Source organism: Panthera pardus, unplaced genomic scaffold (assembly GCF_024362965.1).
Source record: "Panthera pardus isolate Hobbes unplaced genomic scaffold, ASM2436296v1 HiC_scaffold_12, whole genome shotgun sequence".
NCBI lineage: Eukaryota > Metazoa > Chordata > Mammalia > Carnivora > Felidae > Panthera > Panthera pardus.
Genome location: NW_026526677.1, coordinates 12,889,071 through 12,913,365, shown reverse-complemented (window position 1 = coordinate 12,913,365; position 24,295 = coordinate 12,889,071). Strand labels below are relative to the sequence as shown.

The window sequence follows — 24,295 nt, the reverse complement described above, 5'->3', positions numbered from 1 at the left end:
AGAATGAGAGAGGCTAGGTCCTTGCTTTTGAGTATTTCCAGCACACACATGTAATTATTTTTACTTCCAAGGATTTCTTCCTGGATACTGTGGGGCTAGCCTATGGGAAGCAGGAAAAAGACTTTCCCGGACATTTCCCCCTTTCCGACTCCGCAGTAAGCCAATCCTTCTCTCCCAGTCGTCTGCGGAACCCGACGGCCCTGCGCGCGCGCGCTCGTTCTCTCGCGTGTGTACGGCGCCGTGCTCCTGCAGCCAATCAGGCCGCGAGGTCGCCGCGGTCGCCGGGTTCGCGCGCACGCCCTGGAGCGGAGTGGGGGTGGGGGCTATGGGTGAATGGGAGAGTGAGCGGGGGCGGGCGCGGCGGCGCGAGCCGCATGAATGAGAGAAACGTGCCCCGCGCGAGACGTCGCGCGCGCCCGGGACGGGGAGCCAATGGGAACGCTGGGAGGGCTCGAGACCCGGCACTTAGGGCAACGGCCGCGCGCCGGCTCGAAGACGAGCGTCGCCGAGCGGGAGCGCGCGTAGCAGGGCGGGCGTGGAGCGTGCGGGGGCCGCGCGCGGCCTCTCAGAGGCCGGACGGCACTGCCGGGAGGCGGCGGCGACAACGACGGCGGCGGTGACGGGAACCGCGCCGGGGGTGAGTACCGGGTACACCGGCCCCTGCGGAACCGGAAGTGCCGGGCCAGGGAGGTGGGAGGGGAGAGTGACCTCTAGGGAAGGGGGACCGAGAAAGGGGGGAGGTGGTTTGAGGCCCCATTCCTGCTCCGGGCCGGGTCATCCAACTGCGGCGGGACCCGTGGGCCCCGGAAACGGACGACGAGTAGAGGCCGGGGATCCGCGGCCGCCGGGGCTCTGGACGGGTTAGTGCCCGGCCGCCCGGTCCTGGCCCGGGACCCTGGTCCCTGCGCGCCTGGCGCCCGGCCGCCGCCCCTTCCGCCCCCGGTCCTGCGCCCCCGGGCTCTGCCGTCTCCCGCAGCCTCGGTGGGCCCTGCGGCCGCGGATTCCGTCTTCTCGGTCTCAGCCAGCTCTGCCCCGTATGGTGATTCTCCGTCTCCAGCTCCAGGGTGGCGACTGGGTGCTGTTCCCCTTTTGCCTCCCTGCATTTCAGGTCCCTTGCCCTCCTCTGCTGATACTTATTTTGGCTCAAGCTTCATCCTGTTACCTGTTCTCTCGCATCCGTCCGCTCTCTCCCCCTACCCCCACCAGCTGGGTGCTCCGTGCTTTTAGTACTTTGTACTTTTTGCTAGTGGAGCTCGAATGTGTTGGCCAATATTTTACCTATAGGTCTCTTTTTGTGGGACAAAGGGGTGGAAAGTGTTTTACCCACTTGGCCAAATGAAAACACTTTAACGAGAAGTAAGAAAGTGATTTAAAAGTTATGGAAGGAATATGTGTTATATTCTGGTCCTTTTATTTGCGTTGGATTTTTCACTTCCTGCTTAGTACCATTTTGTCTAGGTTGATCTTATATTAGCATCCCTGTCCTTTTGTCCCAGTATCCCTCTGTACTCTATCAAATCTCTTCAGAATGCTCATAATCACCCATTTTTAAAAATCCGCCTGATGCTTACAGGAATCGTATTGCCATACATACATACCTCCTATGTAGTAACACCAGTATTAAACTTATGCTTGACTCCAGCCAACATCTTGACATGTGGATTATTCCATGATATCTTGGTTGCTTTGTGTTCAGATTTACTATATTGCTCTGTTAACATTACTTTATTTCAACAAATAACACTTGTGTTATGGTAATACTGCCCATACCCATCCGCCCCCTTTAAGGAGGTACCCACTTGTGTTAAGCCTTGATAAGGAGCACTCTATAGTTTGTTTTACATATACATATTTCCATTCGGTAGATTACTCTGTGTCTGCATGTGTCATACACATTCTTGTACACCTTTCTCATGCTGGTATGGATCCAGACTGCTGGCTGTGACGAACCACACTCACCTTGCAGTCTCATCCCTACTGCCCGTAGCACATTCTTCTGTTAAGACTTGGTGTGTGTTTATTATGCCGAGTAAATTGTTCAGTTTTTGTCTTCTCCCTTCTCACATATGTGCCCTAAGATTTCAGATGCTGATCTCTTTTGTTTCCCGTCACAGTACTCCCCAAATTGCATGGCCTTTTATGACCCTGTGACCCTGTATTGCTGTGGCAATATGAGCCCATGTGACTTTTTTCTTGTCAGAAAATACAATCTGAAATAAAGTAAGGTGTCTAAATGCTATTACTTCGGGTAAAATTTAAGCAGTGCAGCTTTCTGCCTTCTCTACATCTTTGGGCTTTTGAGGGGTAAGTTTAATAGTACTGCCCACAAACCAAGAATTTGCTTCTCAGTGTTTACAAAGTTACTCAGGCCTAAATTGAGACGGTTGGGCTTTCAGTCCTATAGAAACTCAGTGTTAAATAATCATAAAATCAAGAGCCAGAGGGGATTTATCTTTTTTAGGCCTTTAACAATTTCTTATAGTCTCTAAGTGTTCACTGTATTCTAATATTGCTGTTTGGCCCTGTAAAACTCTGTTTTTTTAAGGAAAGAGACAGTGAATCTTGAAGGAAGGTGCCTTTGCCTTCCATACCACAGGTAAGAGAGGAAGCGGTAAATTCCAGGGCACATTTGTATTTTGTTGTCTGAATCTTCTGACATTTGAATCTCTGCCTTTGGTATTAAGGGAAATAGCAGACTGCTTCAGTCAAATAAACTTATTTTTTACCTATTTATTTAGTTAGTTAGTTATTTTAAAGTAGGCTCCACACAGGGCTTGAACTCACTACCTTGAGATAAAGACCTGGGCTAAGATCACGAGTCAGATGCTTAACCAACTAAGCCATCCAGGCACTCCTGAACTTTTATTTTTAAATTCTAACTTAAGTAAAATTTTTGGTCTTCAGATTCCAAAATGTAATCACTGGGCAAGTAGTGTAGTGGATGAGAAAGTGGTAGAAAGGCTTTGGTTTGGCAAAGGGGCATGTGAACTCTGGTTCTTAACCTGACTGTTCAAGCGATTAAGTAGAATGGCCTCAGGCATTCTCTAGCCTTCAATTTTATGGAGTGGGGTAAGGGACTGTGTCACCAGATAATGTGAGTTAAGTGCTTTGAGATCACTAGATGAAAAGCATCCTATAAAATCCAAAGTGCTGGTGTTATTTGGGTACTACCGTCAACAGAAATAATTGTTACTCTTAATCATATGGGGAATGTGGGGCGCAGTTGAACTTCTGCTAGGCCAGTGTAGGAATAAGGTGTTGAATTGGCAAGAACAGGACCAGCCCCTATGGTTGACTTGGTGTCTCATAGAGAGTGGCTCACCTCTCAGTTCAAGGACATTTCTCACCCAGGTCCTTTCATGGGTTATTCCAGCAGACCAAAAACTCAGCATCTGCCTCTTCAGGGTTATAACTAAAAAGCATAGAGAGATAAGAGACAGAGACCTACACAGAAAGGAAATGAGACATACTGTCCTAATTTTGAGGTTACTTTCTTCTTTTTTCATTGTTGCAATAAATACTCTCTTTTTCTAAAGAGAAGTCTCTTTTCTAGGACTGCCCTTCACCGCGGTGCCCTTGTATGTTTTTAGATTTTGATATTCTTGATATTTGTTACTGCCCGTTGGTGTCAGGTGAGACGCACCCCTTATAAGAGCTAGTTCTTTGATGACCTTAGGCCAGTGAAGCCATGTTCTTCTTTCCAATATGAACAGCACTGAGAAGAAGTAAAGATTGTGAATCCGTTGTTCTCTCAATTCAGAGTCCTTTCCCACCTGCACATAAGTGAAATGTATGCCATAAAAGGCACTTTTTAAACAGAGTAGCCTGTGGGGTTTAGTCATGATGTTTTCAAGAAATTCCCTGAAAGAATTTATCTGATAAAGGTTTTTTTTTTTTTTTTTCCAGGTGAATCACTGTAACCCAGTTGAATTCTGCATCTAGAAAGCCCAAGACTGAAGAAGAAAGATCAGAGACATTGACTAACCTGGAAACAGGGACTTCTTTGGAACTTTGGTTTCATCATCCACAGTACCCTTTTAAAACTATCGTTGAGTGGAATTGATTTCTTCATCTTATTTTGCTTGTTGGGAAGAACATGCCTTCAGGGATTTTACGTTTCTCCTTAGTTTTGCATGAACTTGATAGGAAACGGAGCCCTTAGGGGGCTTGGGAATGACAAGAGATTGAAGACCGACAAGCTCGCTTGCATGCGCGCGCGCTCTCTCTCTCTCTCTGTTTTCCCTCCCCCTTTGAAGAAAAGGATTTGCAACTCAACCTTGTAACAGCTGCTGCCCAGCTTTAGCCATCAAGAGAAAATAAATAAAATTAAACCACCATTGCTGGACTACAGACCCTGAAGTCAAGGTGTGGGAGTGGTGGCATTGAGGAAACTGCCTAAAAGGGACGAGGACCGCAGTGAAAACCGCTTCTCAGAACTGGAAGGGGCCTCAGGTTCCCTTTTGGATTAAAATAGAAACACAGGGCGCACCTCTCTGAGGGGCACCTCACATCTTGTGGAGTGTGGTAGTCCTGGAGGTGCTATAGTGTCTCCTCAGAAGACTTTTGCCTTGCCCGAGGTGTTCTGCCCTGCCTGACAGGCTCCCCTTCTTGCCCTTGGAAGACTTGCCTCCATCCATGAGCTGTTCCTCGATCTGTCTGGTGGCCCATGTTCTCCACCCGCAACCATTTGCATGTGTACAGCCTGCTGTTTGTCCCCTCTTTGTAGACCGTACGAGTTGTGTTTCTTAATCTCTCCTTCTGCCTTGTTCTGGGGAGGTGGTTATTCATCATTTCGAATCACCTTTCCCCCTCCCATGTGCTTTCCTTCATTTGAGATCTTTTGACCTTTGGTTTTATTTGGGAGGGGGAAGGGTGATACTTTCACAATTTCGGTTTCCCCTGGTTTCCTTCTGTGCTCTCGTTGTCCGCTGCTTCCCTCATCCCATTTTCTTGTCTGTTCTGCCGCTGTGTGGGCCTGGGCTATGCGGCAGGGCAGACCTCCCATCAGAGCTCCAACATGCCCGCAGAGTCTGGAAAGAGATTCAAGCCCAGCAAGTATGTTCCAGTCTCCGCAGCCGCCATCTTCTTAGTGGGAGCTACGACCCTCTTCTTTGCCTTTACGTGAGTTCTCCCCCAGTGGTGGTATCTGGGGGGGCATTCCGTGGGAGGTGGGGGGGTACGGTTTCTCTGGAGTTTTGCCAGTTACTTGCCAGGCCTGGGCGGTGTGGTGAGGTGAGGTGAAAACAAACCTCAGAGACCTGGGGAGACGAGTGCGAAAAAGCCTGTCCTGTCAGCCTTGCTATGTATGAATTGTACTCTTCTGAATCCCCTACCTTCCATTGCTTCCCTTCCTTTGGAATCACAGATGTCTTTGTGTTTTCCTATCCAGCTCCATCACGAGATGATCGTGAACTAGGAAGGAAGTAGGAGGAAACCACCAGAGAGGCTTGAAGCAGCTCAAGCAATCAGTTCTGTGAGAGAAAGAACCAGACTAGATGAGAGGTTTTTCACAGAGTAATGGCTTTTCCCCGGGCTCTCTGGAGCTGAGCATACTGGAGAATTGCAGGATTGATTTAGAAGATATACCAATGAGACAGCTGGGCTTTTTGTGTTACTCAGATGGTTTTCTCTGTACTCTTAAGAGCCGACGCCTGGAGAAGTGAAGGCCACTGGGAAAGGGCAGGCTTTATTTAGGAAGAGCCCTGGCGGGCTGCCTTCACATCCCTCCCTGCTGAGGGGATGGCAGTAATTCTTGCATTCCCTGGTCCTATTAGGAAGAGCCGTTGGCATCGAAAGGTTTCCTGCTTAGGGTATTCAGACTTTGTTCATCTGCCGGTCACTGGAGGAGACTGATTGATCTTCCCTCATCCTGTATTTTAGCTGTTACCCACCTGGCCAGCCTCTTTGCTGTTACCTGTTTATAAATTAACGTGTACCCGGCTTCCGAGCCTTAAACTGTTGAGTCACTGAGTTAGTGTTCTAGCTGTAGCTCTTGGAACAATCAGAGCATGCTAGATTTTCTGGGGAGTTCACTTTGCCGAGATTGAGGCTCAGACCTAATTGTGAGGTGTTATTGAGAGCAGTGTGAGGTTGCTGGCAAGAGGAAGGAGATGGTTCGACGGGATAGGGAATAAAAGCAGTTTCGACTCCTTAAAGGAAAAACGAAGCAGGAGTTGCTGGCGGTGGGGGGAGAGGGGAGCAGTTACTATTATGCGGAGAAACCTAGAACAGTTATTAAATTCGAGGAGGGGAGGAAGACCACCCCCCCACCTCCTGCCCCAAGTTGAGCTTCAGATGCCAAAAGGAATTCTAAAAGATTTGTGTTGCTTGGCTAGTAGAGTCAGGAAAGCAATGATGTTTTTCTGTTGAGTCTTAAACGGGAAAAAAAAAAATGAATCTCTTATCTGAGGTATGAGCATCTTCCAACTTTCACCTGTTCCTCTGGAGGCTGGAGGATTCTTTGGCCCTCAGCTCTCCAGCCTGAGCATGCCTGTTGAGTCCCTCAAGGATCTAAAGCAGCCCTACTCTTCTCTGACTTTACCTCTCATAGTTTGTCTCTCTTGCTTAAATTCAACATGTTCGGTATTCTGTCCTTTTTTTTTTTTTTTTTTTTAAGTTTATTCCTTTTGAGAGAGAGAATGTGTGTGAGCCAGGGAGGGGCAGAAAGAGAGGGAGAAAAATTCCCAAGCAGGCTCCATGCTGTCAGCACAGAGCCCGATGTAGGGCTTGATCTCCTGAGCAGCATCTCCTGACCAGGAGTCAGATGCTGAACCGACTGAGCCACCCAGGCGCCCTCAGTGTTCTGTCCTTTGTGCATTGATTATCGAGAAGGAGGTGTGAGTCTTCAGTATGACTTGTTTTGGTTTCTGCTATTACGGCCAGCAAGTAGAATCAGCATTTTTTTTTTAAGATTTTAAAATTTTGACATAATCTCTACATCCAACATGGGGCTGGAACTCAGAACCTTAAGATCAAGAGTCTCCTGCTCTGCTGACTGAGCCAGCTGGGCTCCCCTTGAATCAGCATTTTAACCAAGGGTTGTGTATATCCTTGTGGCAGTTGCGGTGCTGTGTCAGGAGGGATAGATTATAAGACCAGGTTGACACCTAAAGGTGTCACCTTAAGGCCTGCTTGATTCGGAAGGGTCTGTTTTCCTTCAAAAGGCACAGCCTTGGGGCAGCTAAGAAATTGAAGGGACTCACGGAGAGGTTTCTTTCTTCCAACCCACCTATTCCTGAGATAGGGCAGGCAGAAGCCCCATTCTTATTTTGTTAATCTGGAGCCATTAAAGTGCTTGGCTGGTTCTACCAGTTTCGCCACAAAGAGTTGTCCTGACGTAGGCATTTTCTCAACTGATAGTTGAAGCTATTTAACCTACTTTCTCATTCCCTGGTGCCTGGAAGTAGGGGCCCTCCTAATTCCATGGTGTCTCAGCCCCAGGAAAAAGAATTTTGGACAGTATGGACTTTGGAATGACTGCCTCCAATCCAGAGTTCGAAGAAGAGCCTTGTCCTAGCTGGAGTCTCCCTTGGCAGTTTCCTCAGGACAAGTTTCTGGGCTCGTTTCTTCCCCATGGAGACAAACACCCTATTTCTCTTTATCACCTACCTCTTGGTACCTGTGAAATTATCATCTTTTCCTTTCCATCTGACCATAGCGGTTCCTCTGTAGGTGTAGGTCTGGGCTGAGCTGCTCCTGTTCTCAAAAACTGTTCCCCCGTGGATTCTATCTCTTTTAAGATTCAATTCTTTGGAGAACCTCCCTGTTTGAAACTATTTACAACCTAAAAAAGAATTTCTGGTTTCAAATAAACCAGAGGAAGACTCGTTTTGTTTTTAAAATTTTTATTTTTAAGTAGTCTCTACACCTAACGTGGGGCTTGAGCTCACAACTGCGAGATCAGGAGTCAAGCGCTCCTCCAACTGAACCAACCAGGCGTCCCAGGGAAAGGCTCTCTTTGAACCAGCTCCTATTTGGGACCCTAAATCTGTAACTGCTCTGTCCTCCTCCTGTTCTGTTCACTAGCCTGTAACTGTCTGTTCTTACATCAGTCTGAGTCCCAAGAGGGGATGACTTTGGGGCCTAGAGAACCTGAAGTGGGAGGGAGAGTCCCTCTCAGTCGGCTGACATAATTAGTGCAGGCATGTAGCCTTAGGAACTCATTAGGAACAATTTACCCTCCATCTTTCCCTGTCAGGTAGGGAAAGCTGTGAGCAGAAATTATTGGCTGGGCTTGGTCATCAAAGGGTGACCTTGTGCCCTGGAAAAGCTTGAGTAGAACAGTTGAGGCCTTCCCTTCAGAACTCTAACCCTTCCTTTCCATTCGCTCAGTTTGCCCTGTACCAAAACTGAGCAGGAGAGTTATTGAGGATTCTGTTTTCATTCTTTTCCTCTTTCGCTGTCTGGGAAGGAGAGTGTCTGATGAAGGAACCCTCTTCCTCCCAGTTAGGTCCTAGATGCTGTGTTTAAGGTAATGGGTCTGGATCCTCATCTATCTTAGTTTAAGTCCCCTTTCGTGATTGGCAAGGGTGGGGGGCAGTGCCAGGTAAGAGGAATCAGCACTGTTTTGGGGGTCAGGAGACTAATTTTGGTAAAGTCTGTTCACCGTTGTGGAGCTATTCTTTGTGTAATGAAGAAGTTGACCTTGAGGAGTTTACTTGAGCACCATGACCCTTTATCCAGTGAGATCTTCCGTGGAAGCCCAGTGCGTAAGACACGAGAGGGGGGCTGCTCTGCTTCAAGTGAGGCTGGTGTGGAGAGGCCCAGCCGCTTGGTGTCTCCTCTTTGCCTCTTTCGGGGATCCCTGAGTCTTTCTTAGGACTCCTGGCAGTAAGGTTTGAAATAAACCACTGAATTGCCTCTCCTAAAATCTCCTTGAGCTGTGAGTTAAGTCAACTAGTGTCTCTTTGTGTGTCTACTTCTCAAGTTGGAGGGAGGGCGTAGGGGTAAGATCTCTGCTGCAGGCGGTCCTCTGCGGGAAGGAAAAAATGTCAGGGTTGTCTGGAAATCCATGATGGTCTTTCCAGTGTGTCCCATCCATGAGAGTGCTTTCTGCTGTTCAGCTCCTGCCTCTAGCCCCTCCCAACTCTTACCAACGGCGTTGGGTAACCTCAGTGCCTCTCCCTCTGGTCCTTTTTTTCTTGACTGCAGAGGTGCTAGCACCTGATTTGAGTGGGAGTAGCCTCGTGATTTAGGGCATTAATTGAGCAGTGGATGTTCCTTTTACTTCCCACGTTGTTTTCACATCCAGGAATAAGTGCCCAAGTCCTACATCTTGCTCTCGGCTGCTTGAAAGTGTGCGTAAAGACACCGCAAATCAAGTGTTTTAAGAGAAACTTACCTACCTAGAAGGGGAGAAATCGTTTTCTCCTGGAATCTTGAGGATCCCTAGAGGCTGGAAGTGGAATATTCGTTCCAGCCTTGCCTCATCAACAAGGAGCAGTAGCCATAGACTATGTGCCAGGCATCGGTGGAATCCATAGACCTATGCTTCAGGAGCTTAGCGCCTCTGTTTTAAGTGTTCTTGAATTTCTAGTACCTCACAGAGGGGAAGTGGAATTAAGGATGAAGGTGGGGCTGGAATGATAATTGATGATGAGGGTGTTTGTTAATCATGTGGGGTTTTTTTGGTGTGGGGGGATGCCTTCTATCCAGTGAATGCTCAATATTAAGACAGCTGGTTTAGAAAAGAATTCCAGGATCTTTTCAGATATGTCTCCTTCATTCTCATATCTATTATGTAGCTGAAGTAACACGATTGGAGTTTGCAGATTACCTAAGGCTACATAGCAAAGCATTGATTGAGATGGGATTAGGAGCCAAAGCTCCTTGACTCCTACTTTTTTCTTACCAGCAGCTTAACCATTTTTTATAACAGGGAAGTGTTAGAGAGGGCTTGGAAACAGATTTTCAGAAGTGTGGGTTTTTTTTTTTTTGTTTTTAATTTTATTTATTTTTTAAAGTAATCTCCATGTTCAGTGCGGGACTCAAACTCACGACCCTGAGATAAAGAGTCGCATGCTTTTCCATCTGAGCCAGCCAGGTGCCCCGGGGAGTGTGGGTAATGAAACCCACTCTCCCTGAAAACAGGAGTACTGGATGGGTGGGCAGAAGAACCTGTTCTTCCTGGGTTGGTATAGGTCTGGGAGTCTCATCAGTGAGTCAGCCAGCCTTCTGGGCTACGGCCACTCCCTAGGCTTTGGAGCCCTGTGATTATTGCCATAGGCTGAGGACCAGCCCCGACAGCTCCTCCTCAGCTCATTCCTCCCTTCCTTCCATCGAAGGCAACAGATTCAGACAGGCCACTTGGAGTGGTCACCTAGGAATCTGGCAAAGTACTATAGCAACTGCAAACCTCTCCACGAGCCAAGCAGAGTATGGGATGTGGCAGGAACGGACTCTGTTCCTTCACGCCTTTCCTTGGTGGGGTGTTCCCTCAGCTAGAGTGTGAAGGTTGGAAGCAGTGGGTTGGATTTCAATCTAGGGGCAGGTGCTGCCTGTGAAGTTGACTTACTTGCATCATTTCTAGATGCTGCTCCTGTGGGGATGGGCTTTATTTTGGCAACAGATACCAGAACTGGATTCTGGGGTTACACACTTCAGCCGGGACGAGTTGATACAAAGTTGCAGGAGTGGGGCGCCTGGCGTGCTCAGTCGGTACAGCAGGCGACTCTCGATCTTGGGGGTGTGCATTTGAGCCCCACGTTGGGTGTAGAGGTTACTCTTAAAAATAAAGTCTTTGGAGGGGAAAAAGAAGGTCGCAGGGGTGACGTCAACTATCCAGGGGTGGTGGTTGGCAGCACACCCAAGAAAAACTGGGTGATTTTCTTCACTTGGAAATGGAGAAGCTGAAGAAGGAATGGGGTCAGAAAGACGGCCATCTGGGCCTTGGAGGGGCTGACATCTCCTCCTCCTTCACCTTCGTTTCCCTTAGGGATTGAGGAACCTGTAGTTTGTCTGAAGCTCGAGAGGCCACAGTGGCTACAGTTGTCCATTCTAGGAATGAGACTTTTAAATCATGGGCACCTCTGTGTTCTAAGGATTCCATTTCTTTTTCCCCTTCTAATTATCTTCCCAGGCTGTAGGAGTCCAGTGAGTCACCCCTTCTCCTCTTCCCCTGGCGGAAATCGAAGCGACAGCTAAGTGCTAGGGAGGGGCTCTGACCTGGATGACTGGTTTTCAGTTTCTCTCCCTCCCTCCTAAAGAGCCTAGGAGGTCAGGCTTTGGGTGGGGCTGTGTAAGGCCTCTTCTTGCTTGTATTCACCCCAAACCCTGCCAGAGTATGGGGACATCTTTTCTGAGCCAGAGAACTGCCACAGGATGAGGCTTCCGTGGGAGACGTGGCTGGAGTAAGACGAGAGCTGTGACTGAGGGTCTGTTTTCCCTTGAAATCAGTGCCTGCGCCTTGCTTCGTTATTTTGTTTCCCAGTTATGTGCTGACCCGCCAAGAGAAGCAAAGAGTTAATTGATATTTACTATGTAATAAGCCTAGCACGCAATAAACATTGACTTACATTTTTTGGTTTTAATGAATGGCTAAATGGAATTTGAATAAATAGTTGGAGGTGGTCAAGACTTGTGAGATGCTTTGTGACCATCAGTTTTGGCTCTTATTAGTTTGTATCTGATTGGAGAGCTCAATTCCTGAAAATTGTCCTGATTTGTTCAGGGCTGTGCATTTTGATTTGATGGAGATAGAGCTCCTCTGTCAGCAGAATCCAGGGCTGCTGTGGATTAATTCTCCTGACTCATTTGCTGTCTTGTTCTCCTGGCCCCTTCTTCCTTTCTTTCAGTGAACTCTCCCTTTTCCTTCTGGCTGGTCTAGATAAAGGGGACAAGGACAGATGCTGTCCTCATTCTGGAGATTAAGTTCTCAGCCACAAAGCAGATTAGGGTACTTAGCCACTGTCTTGTAAGGGGAAGTTCTTCCTGAGCTGAGATAGGAGAGAGGGCACTCGATAGTACTGACAAAACAACCAGCGCATCAGATGTTCTGAAACTTCCAGCTCCCAGAGAAAGGAAGAGGTCTTATGGCTTTCCTACTCAGACTCCTGTTCTCACAGAAACGGCGCGTAACCCTGGACTAGGGCACCCTTTTCTTTTGTCTTCTGTCAAAGAAATGTTAACCTAAAGCATATCTTTTGGTTTGGACCCTTGGAATATTGGCTGTGTTTGGCTAGTTTCTTTTTCCTATAGAATTTAGGGCTGATTTGGTCTGATACCTGCTCTCCCCCACCCCTGGCCCTGCCACTCTTCTGCTTCATTTATAGGCCTCAAGAGGTCTAGTTCTGTGTCTTGGTAGCTAATCTTTTCTGTGTGTGGTCCCCCTGCCTCCCTTGAGAACTAGCTTTTAGTTGAATAAAACTCTCAGGAATATCTGATGCAGGGAAGAAATTTTAGGCAGTTGAGAGTGGTTCAAAGCCAGCTGGGAAGAGGGAAGGGGAGCCAGAGAGGCAGGTGGTATCCCATGCTTTGTGCCAATGTGCAGGTCAGTGGGGCATGGCTGAGATCCAGCAGCCTGAGGCTGCTCGAGAAGGGAATGTGGCTGGTGTCAGTTACATACTTGGTCCCGGCTCTTGTGCCTGGCTAAAAGGAGGTGAGGACAGGTTCTGAAACATGGAAAGATTCACCGGGCAGGAATGAATCTGAAGAACACAGACCTCAGTACAAGGGATTACAGTAGGAGAGATTCTGAGTCTTGTACCTTGATCTAAAATGAGTGTTTCTGTGGGAAACTAGACGTACTTGTTGAGAAGGATAAAGATAATTTGAGACCGTAGAGGTGGCACACGCAAGATTTCTAGCTGTGGGGCTGTATGATTGGTGTCCAGAGTGGTGGAGCATCCCCTCATTTTCTTTATTATCCGTACAGCTGTCCAGGACTCAGCCTCTACGTGTCACCTGCAGTGCCCATCTACAATGCCATTGTTTTTCTCTTTGTGCTGGCCAACTTCAGCATGGCCACCTTCATGGACCCAGGGATTTTCCCTCGAGGTAAGATCTCTCTCCTCTTGGAACCTCCTCACTACCTTTGAAAATTAGTGATTTTTGACATACATGTTTGGTCCCGGGCCTTAGGACTCCTAGGGGTTTGGGATACTTCTGTAGTCTAAGGCGAAAAGCGGGTTGGGGTCTTCTGGAATAGATGTCCTAACTTCTAGTCATGTGATTCACTTTGGGTTAGCTCTTTGATTTTCAGTTACTCATTCATCAGAAATTCATTTCAAGCACGTGGGCTGGGCATTATCCGTAGGCACAATGATAATCTACAGTGGATTAGACGGTTATCACAGTATGGGGTAAACTGGTGGGGGCATAGGCAGGGTTCTGGGAGAGCACAGAAAAGGGAAGCATTTGGAGCTACCCGAATAAATTGGGGAAATGCTGCGAGGAGGAGGCAGGAAAGACTTCAAGCAGAGGATGGCAGGGAAATGTGTTCTCGGCTGAGGAAGCAGCAGGAGCCACGAATGTCATGCTTAGTGGGGTAGCAGACAGAGTGCACAGTGGGGCCAGACGGTGTAGGAGGTAAACGAAGAGCCAAATGGTGAAAGACTTTGGTGTGCTAAATTAATGGATGCTGTTTCTTCCTTTGGACAGCAAGAGGTCTTTAACTGGAGGAATCATGGGATCAGATTTTGTTTTACAAAAATAAATCTTATAAAAATGTACAGATACCTTTTGGGAGGCAATTGCAATAATGTAAACCGGATGAGAACTTGAATTTGAGGCTGGATTTATAGACTTTTTTTCAGTAGACTCAACAGAATTCTTCATGACCGTTTGCTTATTGGGGGAGAGTAGGAGAGTGAAGGAATTGTCTAGGGTCGTCCCAACGTTCCTAACTTGGGAGATAGTTGGATGCTGATTTTCATAAAACAAGATATGAGTTACAGGAATGTTGAACAGGTTTGGAAGGAAGACAGCCCATTAGACATGTTGAACTTGAGATAGTTATGGGTCATTCAGGTATAGTCAGCCAGCTGGCAGTTGTCAGAGACCTGGGTCTCATAGGCTTCAGCCATGTGGTGTTTGAAGCAACGGGAGTAAGGTTGTCTAGAGAAAGTACAACAAGGTAAGGAAAGAACCAAGGTCAGATCTGACCAGCATTGACATTTTAATGAGCAGAGGAGGAGGAGGAGCCACTGAAGAGGGACTGAGTAAGAAGGTTAGTAGGAGAAGAAACTGCACAGAGTGGGAACTAATAAGAAAGGTTCACGAAGTTCATGATGGTTCGCAGTATCAGAAATTCGATCCAGTATGAAAAACTCAGAACCGCCCGTTGGAATTTGTGATCTTGACGAGAATAGTTGTCATAGTGTGTTTAGGTATGTATGTGTGTGGGAAGAATACAGGTAAATAATAAACCAAACTGCCATGGCTTGGAAGGCAGTGAATGGGCAGTGAGGAAGCAGAGTCCATGAATGTTAGGATTACTCTTTCAAGAAGTTAGAGAAGGCAGAAGATGGATGTCTTACTAGAGAGGGAGAGAGAGGCTTTTGGCCTTTTTCTTTTTTGTGTGCTAGAGAAGATGGAAGCACTCTGGTCACGTGAGGAGGTGGAACCAGACAGGCGAGGGAGATGGTGGAAGAGAGGCCTTCCAGAGTGAGGGTGTGCTTTCCTGCACATGTTGGAAGGGTTGTGCTTACAGAAGAAGCAGGCTGTTCTGGGAGAGGAGGTGAGAGTCAGGAACCGTCACTAGAGTTAGAAGTCGATAAGGGTTGTTGCTGATAACCAGTTTTTCTGTCAAACGTGAAGTTAGCTTTTAAGAGTGAGAGATGAGGTTTTCCTGAGATCATTGCACTCACAAAGCCTGTGTCGCTGTGCTTTGTGACTCCTGTCTCAAAGATTAGTTGAACCGAAGGAACTTGGAGTCCCTAAAGCCAAAGAGGACTGTTTTAATGAGCCTTTAATGTTCATATATTAAATATTTATTGATCTAATATGGAAGGCATTATCGTGGTCATTTGGGATGACTTTTTTTTTTAAAGGTTCTTGCTTTCAAATAGCTCAGTGTGGAAGGACAAATAGGGATGACGTTTATATGAATAAATCTCCTGTACTGTGTGCTAAAGTCTAAGAGTAACTAAAGAACCGTGTAGTGTTTTAAGAAGAGAAAGCGCTTGTTTCTGATAGATGATGGGTGTGGAAAGATCAGAAATTTCAAAATAAGTAGCATTTTAATTTTTTTCCTTTAAAAGGAAGGTTGTTTTATTTTTTATCTGTTTTTTTAATGTTTGTTTATTTTTTAGAGAGAGGGAGGCAGCGAGCAGGGGAGGGGCAGAGAGAGGGAGACACTGGCTTCAAAGCAGGCTCCAGCCTCTGAGCTGTCAGCACAGAGCCTGATGCAGGGCTCGAACTCACGAACTGTGAGATCATGACCTGAGCCAAAGTCGGATGCTTAACCGACTGAGCCACCCAGGCACCCCAAGAGGAAACTTTTTCTAAAAGACCTTAATAAATAGTGAGTATTTATTATGCAGAAAGCATAAAAAAGAAATATATCACCTGTAATTGCACAGCCCAAAGATAACTACTATTTATATTTACCCTCAGTGTTTTGAGGGTTTATGTGTATAACATTTATATATACCACTTATCTGTAGCAAATGTGTGTGTGTTTTTGTGTCTATTTTCAAAACTATCTTTTTGTTTATACAGTTCTTTACCTTGCATTTTTTTACCTATCTGTATTCTAAACACTTCCCCAGATCAGTAAAAGTTGGAAACTTAATTTTTAATCCCTGCTCCTTCGTTTATTTAATGTTTCCTTCGCACATGTATTTTTTCTAGATTAATAATAAAAAATAAAAATAGTACACAGCAGATGAGAAGGCAAATAATGTACTTTCAGTTTTGAAGTAGGATCATGAGTTTCTGATAGTTGAGAATTGAAAGGGCATTCAGGTAAGGAGAGTGTCTTGAGCCAGCAAACAATACTGAAATATACAGGAGATTAATAGAATAGGGGAAGCTCTTTTGGGGAAGGGGTTTGTGCGTGGAAAACAAGCTTGCTGTTAGTTCCTCTCTTGGATTGCTGTAGTTTTCATGTATAGATGTTGAACTATTATGCCGACTCTTTGTGTATGTGCTTTGATATGTAAAGTATTTCCTCAAAAATGTAATTTGTAATATGTAAACCAAGTGTCAGCATACCCATGTCAGAGCTACCTCTGAGTCATATTCTCCCGAACCTCATTTCCCACCGTGTTCCCGTCGCGTTGGGTACAGAGCTGATCTCACGGTTTTAGTTACTAGTTCCTGTTCTCTCTTACCCATTAGACCGAATTCCTTGAAGGCAGAGGCCATATTTACATATCACTGCATCCCTCGTGCCGAGTCCAGTCCTGGCACCGTTGTTTTTTAACTGATTATTCCTCTCTTGCAGCTGAGGAGGATGAAGACAAGGAAGATGACTTCCGAGCTCCCCTTTACAAAACGGTGGAGATTAAGGGCATCCAAGTGCGCATGAAATGGTGCGCCACTTGCCGTTTCTACCGTCCTCCCCGCTGTTCCCACTGCAGTGTCTGTGACAATTGTGTGGAGGTAAGCACCCTGAGTGGGGTCGGCCTGGGTGCCTACTCTGAGTTCTCTTCTTCCCGCCCTTGGAAGAAGAATTGAATCCTCTGGATTCTGGGTCATGGATGAAATACAGCCCTGGCTAATGGTCTGGGCCGTATGGAAGCTCTGTCAAAAAGTGTTACCAGTGATGTACACGCGAGGGGCGCCTGGGTGGCTGTCGGTTAAGGGTCCGACTTTAGCTCAGGTCATGATCTTGTGGTTGGTGAGTTCCAGCCCCGTGTCAGGCTCTGTGCCGACAGCTCAGAGCCCGGAGCCTGCTTCGGGTTCTGTGTCTCCCTCACACTCTGCCCCTCCCCAACTCGTGCTCTGTTTTTCTCTCTCTCTTTCTCTCAAAAGATGAATTAACATTAAAAAAAAAAAAAAAAAAAAAAAAAAAGCTGTCCGCCTGAGAGGTAGAGAGCATAACTATTTGTCTGTTATAGGAGGGACCCCAAATGGGAATGGGCTTTCCCGACACCAGGATTCATAGCCCTAACCTTGTGTCCCTTGACTCATCTTTTTGGTTATTGGTCCTGGCTTTGTGTTACCTCTTGCATCTACTACATCATGCAGTCCTTTGCATTCAGACTTTACAGCTATATTTCTCTTCCTGCTTGAACTGCTGCAGCCCTCGTCTTTTATTTTTAAACCCTTTTTTTCCAATCAGTTTTTACTTAGCTGGAAGCAGTGGTCTGCCAGATTTTCCTTCCAGGCCTCTTTTCTCGTGAATCTTGATGTTTTTGCAAAGCCTCTGATATTCATCCCTTTTGGAGTTCTTTGGTCACATTGGATAAACTTTGATCAGCTTCTGGGAGGTCTTCCTCACAGCTTGATAGAGCAAGATAAACTGCATGAGCCTGTTGTTAATTTTGCAACTGAACGGTGAACTTGATCACGTATTACTGAAAGTAAAACTTCAGTTCTGACATTTGTTCCTGCTGTTGACAGAAGCGATTTAGGGCTATGGTCCAAGGACGCTTCTCAGTCTTTCTCTTTTTGCCCCTAGGAATTTGATCATCACTGCCCCTGGGTGAACAACTGTATTGGTCGCCGGAACTACCGTTATTTCTTCCTCTTCCTCCTTTCCCTGACAGCACACATTATGGGTGTGTTTGGCTTTGGCCTCCTTTATGTCCTCTACCACATGGAGGAACTCTCAGGGGTCCGCACGGCTGTCACGTATCCTTCAAGGCCTATGGGTTTCGGGCTGGGGAGGGGTGAGGAGGAGGAAAGCTGAGTGCTGTGGTGGTGCGGGTCAAAGGTCACGTGGCTGTTGCAGGGGCCGGGGATGGTGGGATCGAGCCGCTCTGTTCTCCTTGATTCTTTGGCTTTAGAATGGCAGTGATGTGTGTGGCTGGCTTATTCTTCATCCCTGTAGCTGGCCTCACGGGATTTCACGTGGTGCTGGTGGCCAGGGGACGCACAACCAATGAGCAGGTACGGGGAGAAGGGCTGGGAAACCTCTGTAGAGCTGGACGCGGGAGTCTTAGTCCTCCAGTAGGAGCGGAGTGGAGTGCTTCCGTAGATGGCTGCTTGATGGGTACTTTCTGTGATGCAGCGTCCACGCTCCTCATGCAGGCATGAGCACAGAGCCATTCTCAGTTAACAACCATTTGCAGAATGCTCACTCATATACTGGACAGTTTGAATTCTGAGCTGATGGAAACAGTAATAGACCTAGGCCAGTGCTCAGAAAGCTTCTAGAGCTGCTTAAAGGAAAACACTTACTTCCGTGCACGTAATAGCAGTGACCTTACTTGTTTACGTGTATATTATCTGCGTATCCCCATTTCACATGAGAACACTGGGCCTACGGTCAAGTAGCTACCACGAAGTAGATGTAGGATTTGAACTGAAGACCCCGTTCTTAGCCATGACAAGTAGAAGCTTCTTGACGGCAGGACTGTGTTTTACTCATTTCTTATCTCCCAAATGGTGGGTGCACAATAATTGATTTGTTTTGGCCTTTGGGGATCAAGGTCCCATCGTCTGACTGATAGGGCCCTTTTTTGCTCCTTCTAGGTTACGGGTAAATTCCGAGGAGGTGTGAATCCCTTCACCAATGGCTGCTGTAACAACGTCAGCCGTGTGCTCTGCAGTTCCCCAGCACCCAGGTACACCCACCCCTCTGGTCTAGTGTTCATTCTTGGTCAAAGCTTTTGTCTTTGGGCTTGTTCTAGTCTGGGGGGGGGTTGGGTGGGAGACTGTCATTTAGGGAGGGTTCTCTTAGAATGGGAAGTGCCTACAAGGGAGAGAAATGGCATCCTTTAGTGGACCTTCTGAATTCAATTGACATTCCTCAGGTATTATGGTTACTCTCCTTTGAGAGTTCAGGGTGAGATTTATTGCAGAGAGGCTTGATCTAGGTATCTGCCCAGAGGCCTAGTCGTGGTGCAGTTCTTCATGGAATCTAAGAAATCAGTTCAGTGCTAAGGTTTTTGCTGCCTTGGTGAGACCGTGCTTGTATTTGTAAAAATGCTTAATACAAGGTAGGCAACCAATAGATATTTTAGAATGAGTGAATGAAAGCCGTCTCGCTCTTGACACTCAGGTACTTGGGAAGACCAAAGAAAGAGAAGACGATTGTTATCAGACCTCCCTTCCTTCGACCAGAAGTGTCAGATGGGCAGATAACTGTGAAGATCATGGACAATGGTATCCAGGGAGAGCTGAGGAGAAGCAAGGTGAGGAAGTTAGGGAAGTAAAGTAGGTAACTTGGGGACTTGCATGGCAAAGAGATGGAAACTTGATTTTAGTTGACATTACTCTTAACGGTATTTATCACTCTCTGACTTGTGTTAAAAATTACTTAAGTACAGGGGCGCCAGGCTGGCTCAGTTGGTAGAGCAGGCAACTCTTGACCTTGGGGTGGTGAGTTCGAGCCCCACACTGAGAGTAGAGAGTTTACTTAAAATAAATAAATGAAAGAAAATCTTTTAAAAAACTAGTTAAGTACATATCTTCTTTTATCCATTAGATTGTGAGTTCACTGACGGTAGAATTTGAGTCCATTCATTTCCATGTCTTCATAGGACTTAATGTAGCAGCTTCCAGATGGTAGGAGCTCAACAAATAGTTGGTGGAAATGAACAAATAAGTGACAGAATTAAACCTTGTTGAAGACTTTTCTTTATCCGTTGTCATCCCCCAAATGGCTCTTGTCCCTTGTCTTCTAGTCCCAGTTTAGAAATACATAATTGGCACTCTGGCGCCCCTCTTGTACCGGTTTGATTAATCCTTGGAGCTGCCCTTACACCCAGTTCTCCAATCTGATTTTCCCTCGTTTATGCAGTCTAAGGGAAGCTTGGAGATAACGGAGAGCCAGTCTGCAGATGCCGAACCCCCACCTCCTCCTAAGCCGGACCTGAGCCGTTACACGGGGCTACGAACACACCTCAGCCTGGCTACTAATGAGGGTAAGAGCAGTGGCAGATGTGAGAAGGTTACTGTATGCTGTGGAGAAGACGGGCAGCCAAGGGCGGGGAGCCAAGGTTGGGTGGCTGAGAACACCCAACGGGTGGGCCTCGGGCCGCTTCTTTGGACAGCCGGGACAGGAGAAAGGGGATGCCACTTAGCTGTTTGCAGTGAACTGAACTTTTGTCATTGGGTGGGGGCGGGGGAGGCGGGGGTACTGTCGGCCTTCAGATAGACCAAAGAACCTCCGAGACCTCTTTGGTGCATTCTCTCTCTCTGGTTCTGGGCCGGTATGAGTCTTTAGTCTCGGCTGCAGCAAAGTCACGTTCCCGGGACTTTTCTGTTGCCCGGTGTATCTGTTCGTACCTTATTCTCCCTCCGTCCTTCAAGGAGCGCTGGCCACGTTAAGAGAACAGCTTGTAAAGCGGTGTCCCCGGGCCTTTTTTCCTGCAGATAGCAGCCTCTTGGGCAAGGACAGCCCTCCCACACCCACCATGTACAAGTACCGGCCGGGCTACAGCAGCAGCAGTACGTCAGCCGCCATGCCTCATTCCTCCAGCGCCAAGGTACTCAGTACTCTGTAAGAAGTAAGGCTCTGATGTAGGTCAGCTGTTCTGGGAAAAAGAATATCGGAGAAGGGGAGGAGGAAACCGAAGACATTTTACCAATTGTTGGCATTAATGGGCTTGAGTCTCCTTGACAGCGTGTCCTTCAAAGAGGGGGCAACGTAGCAGACTAGATAAAAGCACTGATGACAACACCGTATCTGAGTTCAGCACCCATCGTGGGCAAGTTACCTGACCTCTCCGAGCCTCGTTTTCTGTATCTTATTTTATATATTTGTTGTTTTATTTTAGATAACTTATAAATGAAATAAAATTATTTATTTTAGAGAGTGCGCGTGAGCCAGGGAGAGGGGCCCAGGGAGAGGGAATTTTAGGCAGGCTCCACCCTCAGCGCCGAGCCCGACCCGGGGCTCAGTCCCATGACCCTGGGCTCACAACCTGAGCCAAAATTGAGTCGGACGTTTAACCACCTGAGCCACCCAGGTGTCCCTCATTTTTTGCATCTTAAAATGAGATACTTGTTCCAACTCGTAGGTGTGCTTTAGGCGTTGAACAAGATGATGTGTGTAAAAGTTCTAAGCATACTGGCGGCACATGACAAATACCGTTTCTGACGGACTCTTGGGCCTAGGATCTGTCACAAGAGGAGGAGCGCTAAGAGCACGCTTTATTTTCTCCCTCAGTTGAGCCGTGGGGACAGCTTGAAGGAGCCAACCTCGATTGCGGAGAGCAGCCGCCATCCCAGCTACCGCTCGGAGCCCAGCTTGGAGCCAGAGAGCTTCCGTTCTCCCACCTTCGGCAAAAGCTTTCACTTCGATCCACTGTCCAGTGGCTCACGCTCCTCCAGCCTCAAGTCGGCCCAGGGCACTGGCTTTGAGCTGGGCCAGTTGCAGTCCATTCGTTCAGAGGGCACAACCTCCACCTCCTATAAGAGCCTGGCCAACCAGACACGCAACGGAAGCCTGTCCTATGACAGCCTGCTCACTCCTTCAGACAGCCCTGATTTCGAGTCCGTGCAGGCAGGGCCTGAGCCAGACCCACCTTTAGGCTACACCTCTCCCTTCCTGTCAGCCCGGCTGGCCCAGCAACGGGAAGCCGAGAGGCACCCACGTCTGGTGCCAACTGGTCCAACGCACCGAGAGCCCTCGCCAGTCCGGTACGACAATCTGTCGCGCCATATTGTGGCCTCCCTCCAGGAACGAGAGAAGCTGCTACGCCAGTCACCCCCACTCCCGGGCCGTGAGGAAGAACCAGGCTTGGGGGACTCAGGCATTCAGTCAACGCCGGGCTCAGGCCATGCCCCTCGTACTAGTTCCTCCTCAGACGATTCGAAGAGATCACCCTTGGTTAAGACTCCACTGGGACGCCCAGCTGCCCCCCGTTTTGGCAAGCCAGATGGGCTAAGGGGCCGGGGACTAGGGTCCCCTGAACCAGGCCCAACTGCCCCGTACCTGGGCCGATCTATGTCTTACAGCAGCCAAAAAGCCCCACCTGGTGTCTCCGAGGCAGAGGAAGTAGCCTTGCAGCCATTACTGACCCCCAAGTAAGTATGAGTCCTTCCTGACCCTCAGTGGATTTTAAAGTTCGCCCCGGGGCCTACATAAGGTGTCATGACTTCACTTGTGTGCAGGTGGACTCAGAGGCGCCTGCTTGTAGATCGCTCATTTCGCTCACTGTCTCCAGCTGCCTGCATGGGCTATTCCTGTTAAAAGCCTAAAGAGCAGTACTTTTATCTTCATCCTGTCTTCCCCAAATGTATTTATTTGCCTGAGAGCAAGTATTTCAGGTAGCCGCTGTTGGAGAGAAGGAATAAATAGGGGAGATAGGGCATCAGGTTTGTGTTAAGCAGGGCAATAAAATAGGTGGGAACGTTTGGGTAAGAAAGTATGCATGTAGAAAAGCACATCAGTTCTCATAACTTTTTTTTTAAGCTTATTCATTTTGAGAGAGAGAGGAGAGAGCTCGAGTGGGGAAGAAGAGGGAGAGAGAATCCTAAGCACGGACCTAGAGCCTGTGAACCGTGAGATCATGACCTGAGCCAAAATCAAGAGTCAGGGGCTGCCTGGGTGGCTCAGTGGGTTAAGCATCCAACTCTTGGTTACAGCTCAGGTCATGATCTCACGGTTCTTGGGTTCGAGCCCCACATCGGGCTCTGTGCTGACAGTGTGGAGCCTGCTTGGGAGTCTCTCTCCCTCTCTCCCTGCCCCCTGCCCCCACCAAAATAAATAAATAAATAAACTTAAAAAAAATCAAGAGTCGGGCCCTTAACCCAGGCTCCCCTGTTCTAGTGATTTTTAAAACAGTCTCCCTTTTCTGTGTTTGGTGTCCCAGTTCTGATGACACCTATCTTTTTTCCTTCCTAGAGATGAAGTACAGCTCAAGACCGCCTACAGCAAATCCAACGGGCAGCCCAAGAGTATAGGCTCTGCCTCCCCTGGCCCAGGCCAGCCTCCGCTCAGCAGCCCCACAAGGGGTGGAGTCAAGAAGGTGTCAGGGGTGGGTGGTACCACCTATGAGATTTCCGTGTGAGCCTTCAGCACCTCCCTTCCGCCCCACGCCTCTGCGCCTACACCAAAGGGCCCCAGGTGGCCACCTTCCTTTCCTCAAGGGGCTCCCCTGCCCTGCATGGACATTTTTTTAAACCACCGATTCCAAGAGGATGAGGAGCGTTTTATAAAATGCAGTGGGGTTGGGGAGTTGGAGAGTTGGGGCCCTGAGACTGGGGTAGCAATCCCCTTCACCTTTTAAGACCTTCCCTTCCTTAACCCCTGGACCAGACTCAGTGGACATTTGTGCAATTGCTCGCCCTGGAGGGAACCAGATCATTTTTAAACCAGAAATAATTTTTTTTATTGTTGTTACGGATTCTATTTTTTTCCTCTCTGCGTTACCAGGTGTGTGTGTACATATATATATATATACATATATATATATTATAAATATCAAAGAAATTCTATATCTATCCTGGGATGGGAAAATGAGGGAGGGATATGTAGGAGGGGTATCGTACTCTTCCCATTCCTCAGACCAGCAGGAAAGAAGTGGGGACATCCATCGAAGTCTTCCTTTTCCAGTGGTTCCCTCTCTTGTCCCAGTTACCCACTAAGGAAACAGCACCCCCTGTTGTTGGTGCATAGTGATCAGGAAAGACACCTGGGGGAGAGGCGAGTCTGGGGTCTTGGTCAGAGGAGGGAAGGACTTGGAGAGGAGAGTTAGTTTTCTAGGCTCACTGGCACTTAGTTTCCCCAGGAAAGGGGTCACAGCCCCATGACTTTGGTGGTGGTGGGGAGATCAGGAAACGAGCTTGGCTGAACTCCAGAAACAATATTGGATAATCCCCCCCGCTTCTTGGGGGTGAGGGATTAGGGTGGGCTCCTTTAGTCCCCTCAGAGCCTTCCCCCAACTCACACGGTTAACATTTTTAAATCCAAGGCCGGGAGAGATGAATCCAAAAAGCAATATTTTTCATCACATGCCAAAAACGGGATAGAGAGAAGGAGCGGCAGGCCTAGGGCCCTCCGATTGTCCCTTGGGGGTTACCCCTCCGCCCACCTCAGTATGGTGCTGGGTAGTGGGGGTACCTGGGTTCTAACCTCTAAATAGGGGAGACCCCAGCCTCTAGACAGAGGCCCTTTTATTTTTTATTCTGATTAGCCATTTTAAACCAACAAGGAATAAAAAGAAATCCTGATCTAACCAGCTCCCCCTGACTTGTGTTATTTTGTCTGGTTAAGGCAGGGTGAATGGTCTCTGGTGGG

The 24,295-nt window shown here is 47.8% G+C and overlaps 1 protein-coding gene across 1 annotated transcript; it reads left to right on the top strand.

The window, feature by feature from the left end:
* The first annotated feature begins 347 nt into the window (after positions 1 to 347).
* Positions 348 to 24,233, top strand: ZDHHC5 (zinc finger DHHC-type palmitoyltransferase 5). The gene is made up of 12 exons (XM_019414450.2): positions 348 to 637; positions 3,907 to 5,121; positions 12,872 to 12,993; positions 16,385 to 16,542; positions 17,564 to 17,736; positions 17,892 to 17,994; positions 18,580 to 18,671; positions 19,109 to 19,241; positions 19,850 to 19,973; positions 20,425 to 20,537; positions 21,221 to 22,080; positions 22,901 to 24,233. The coding sequence occupies exons 2-12, from the start codon at positions 5,018 to 5,020 to the stop codon at positions 23,064 to 23,066; spliced, it is 2,148 nt and encodes a 715-aa protein (XP_019269995.1). The 5' UTR covers positions 348 to 637; positions 3,907 to 5,017; the 3' UTR covers positions 23,067 to 24,233.
* Positions 24,234 to 24,295: the final 62 nt, after the last annotated feature.

Coding starts and splice junctions, on each gene's coding strand:
- ZDHHC5 (XM_019414450.2), top strand. CDS start 5,018: ATGCCCGCAGAGTCTGGAAAGAGATTCAAGCCCAGCAAGTATGTTCCA. Junction 5,122..12,871: donor ACCCTCTTCTTTGCCTTTAC/GTGAGTTCTCCC, acceptor TTATCCGTACAG/CTGTCCAGGACTCAGCCTCT. Junction 17,995..18,579: donor GACGCACAACCAATGAGCAG/GTACGGGGAGAA, acceptor TGCTCCTTCTAG/GTTACGGGTAAATTCCGAGG.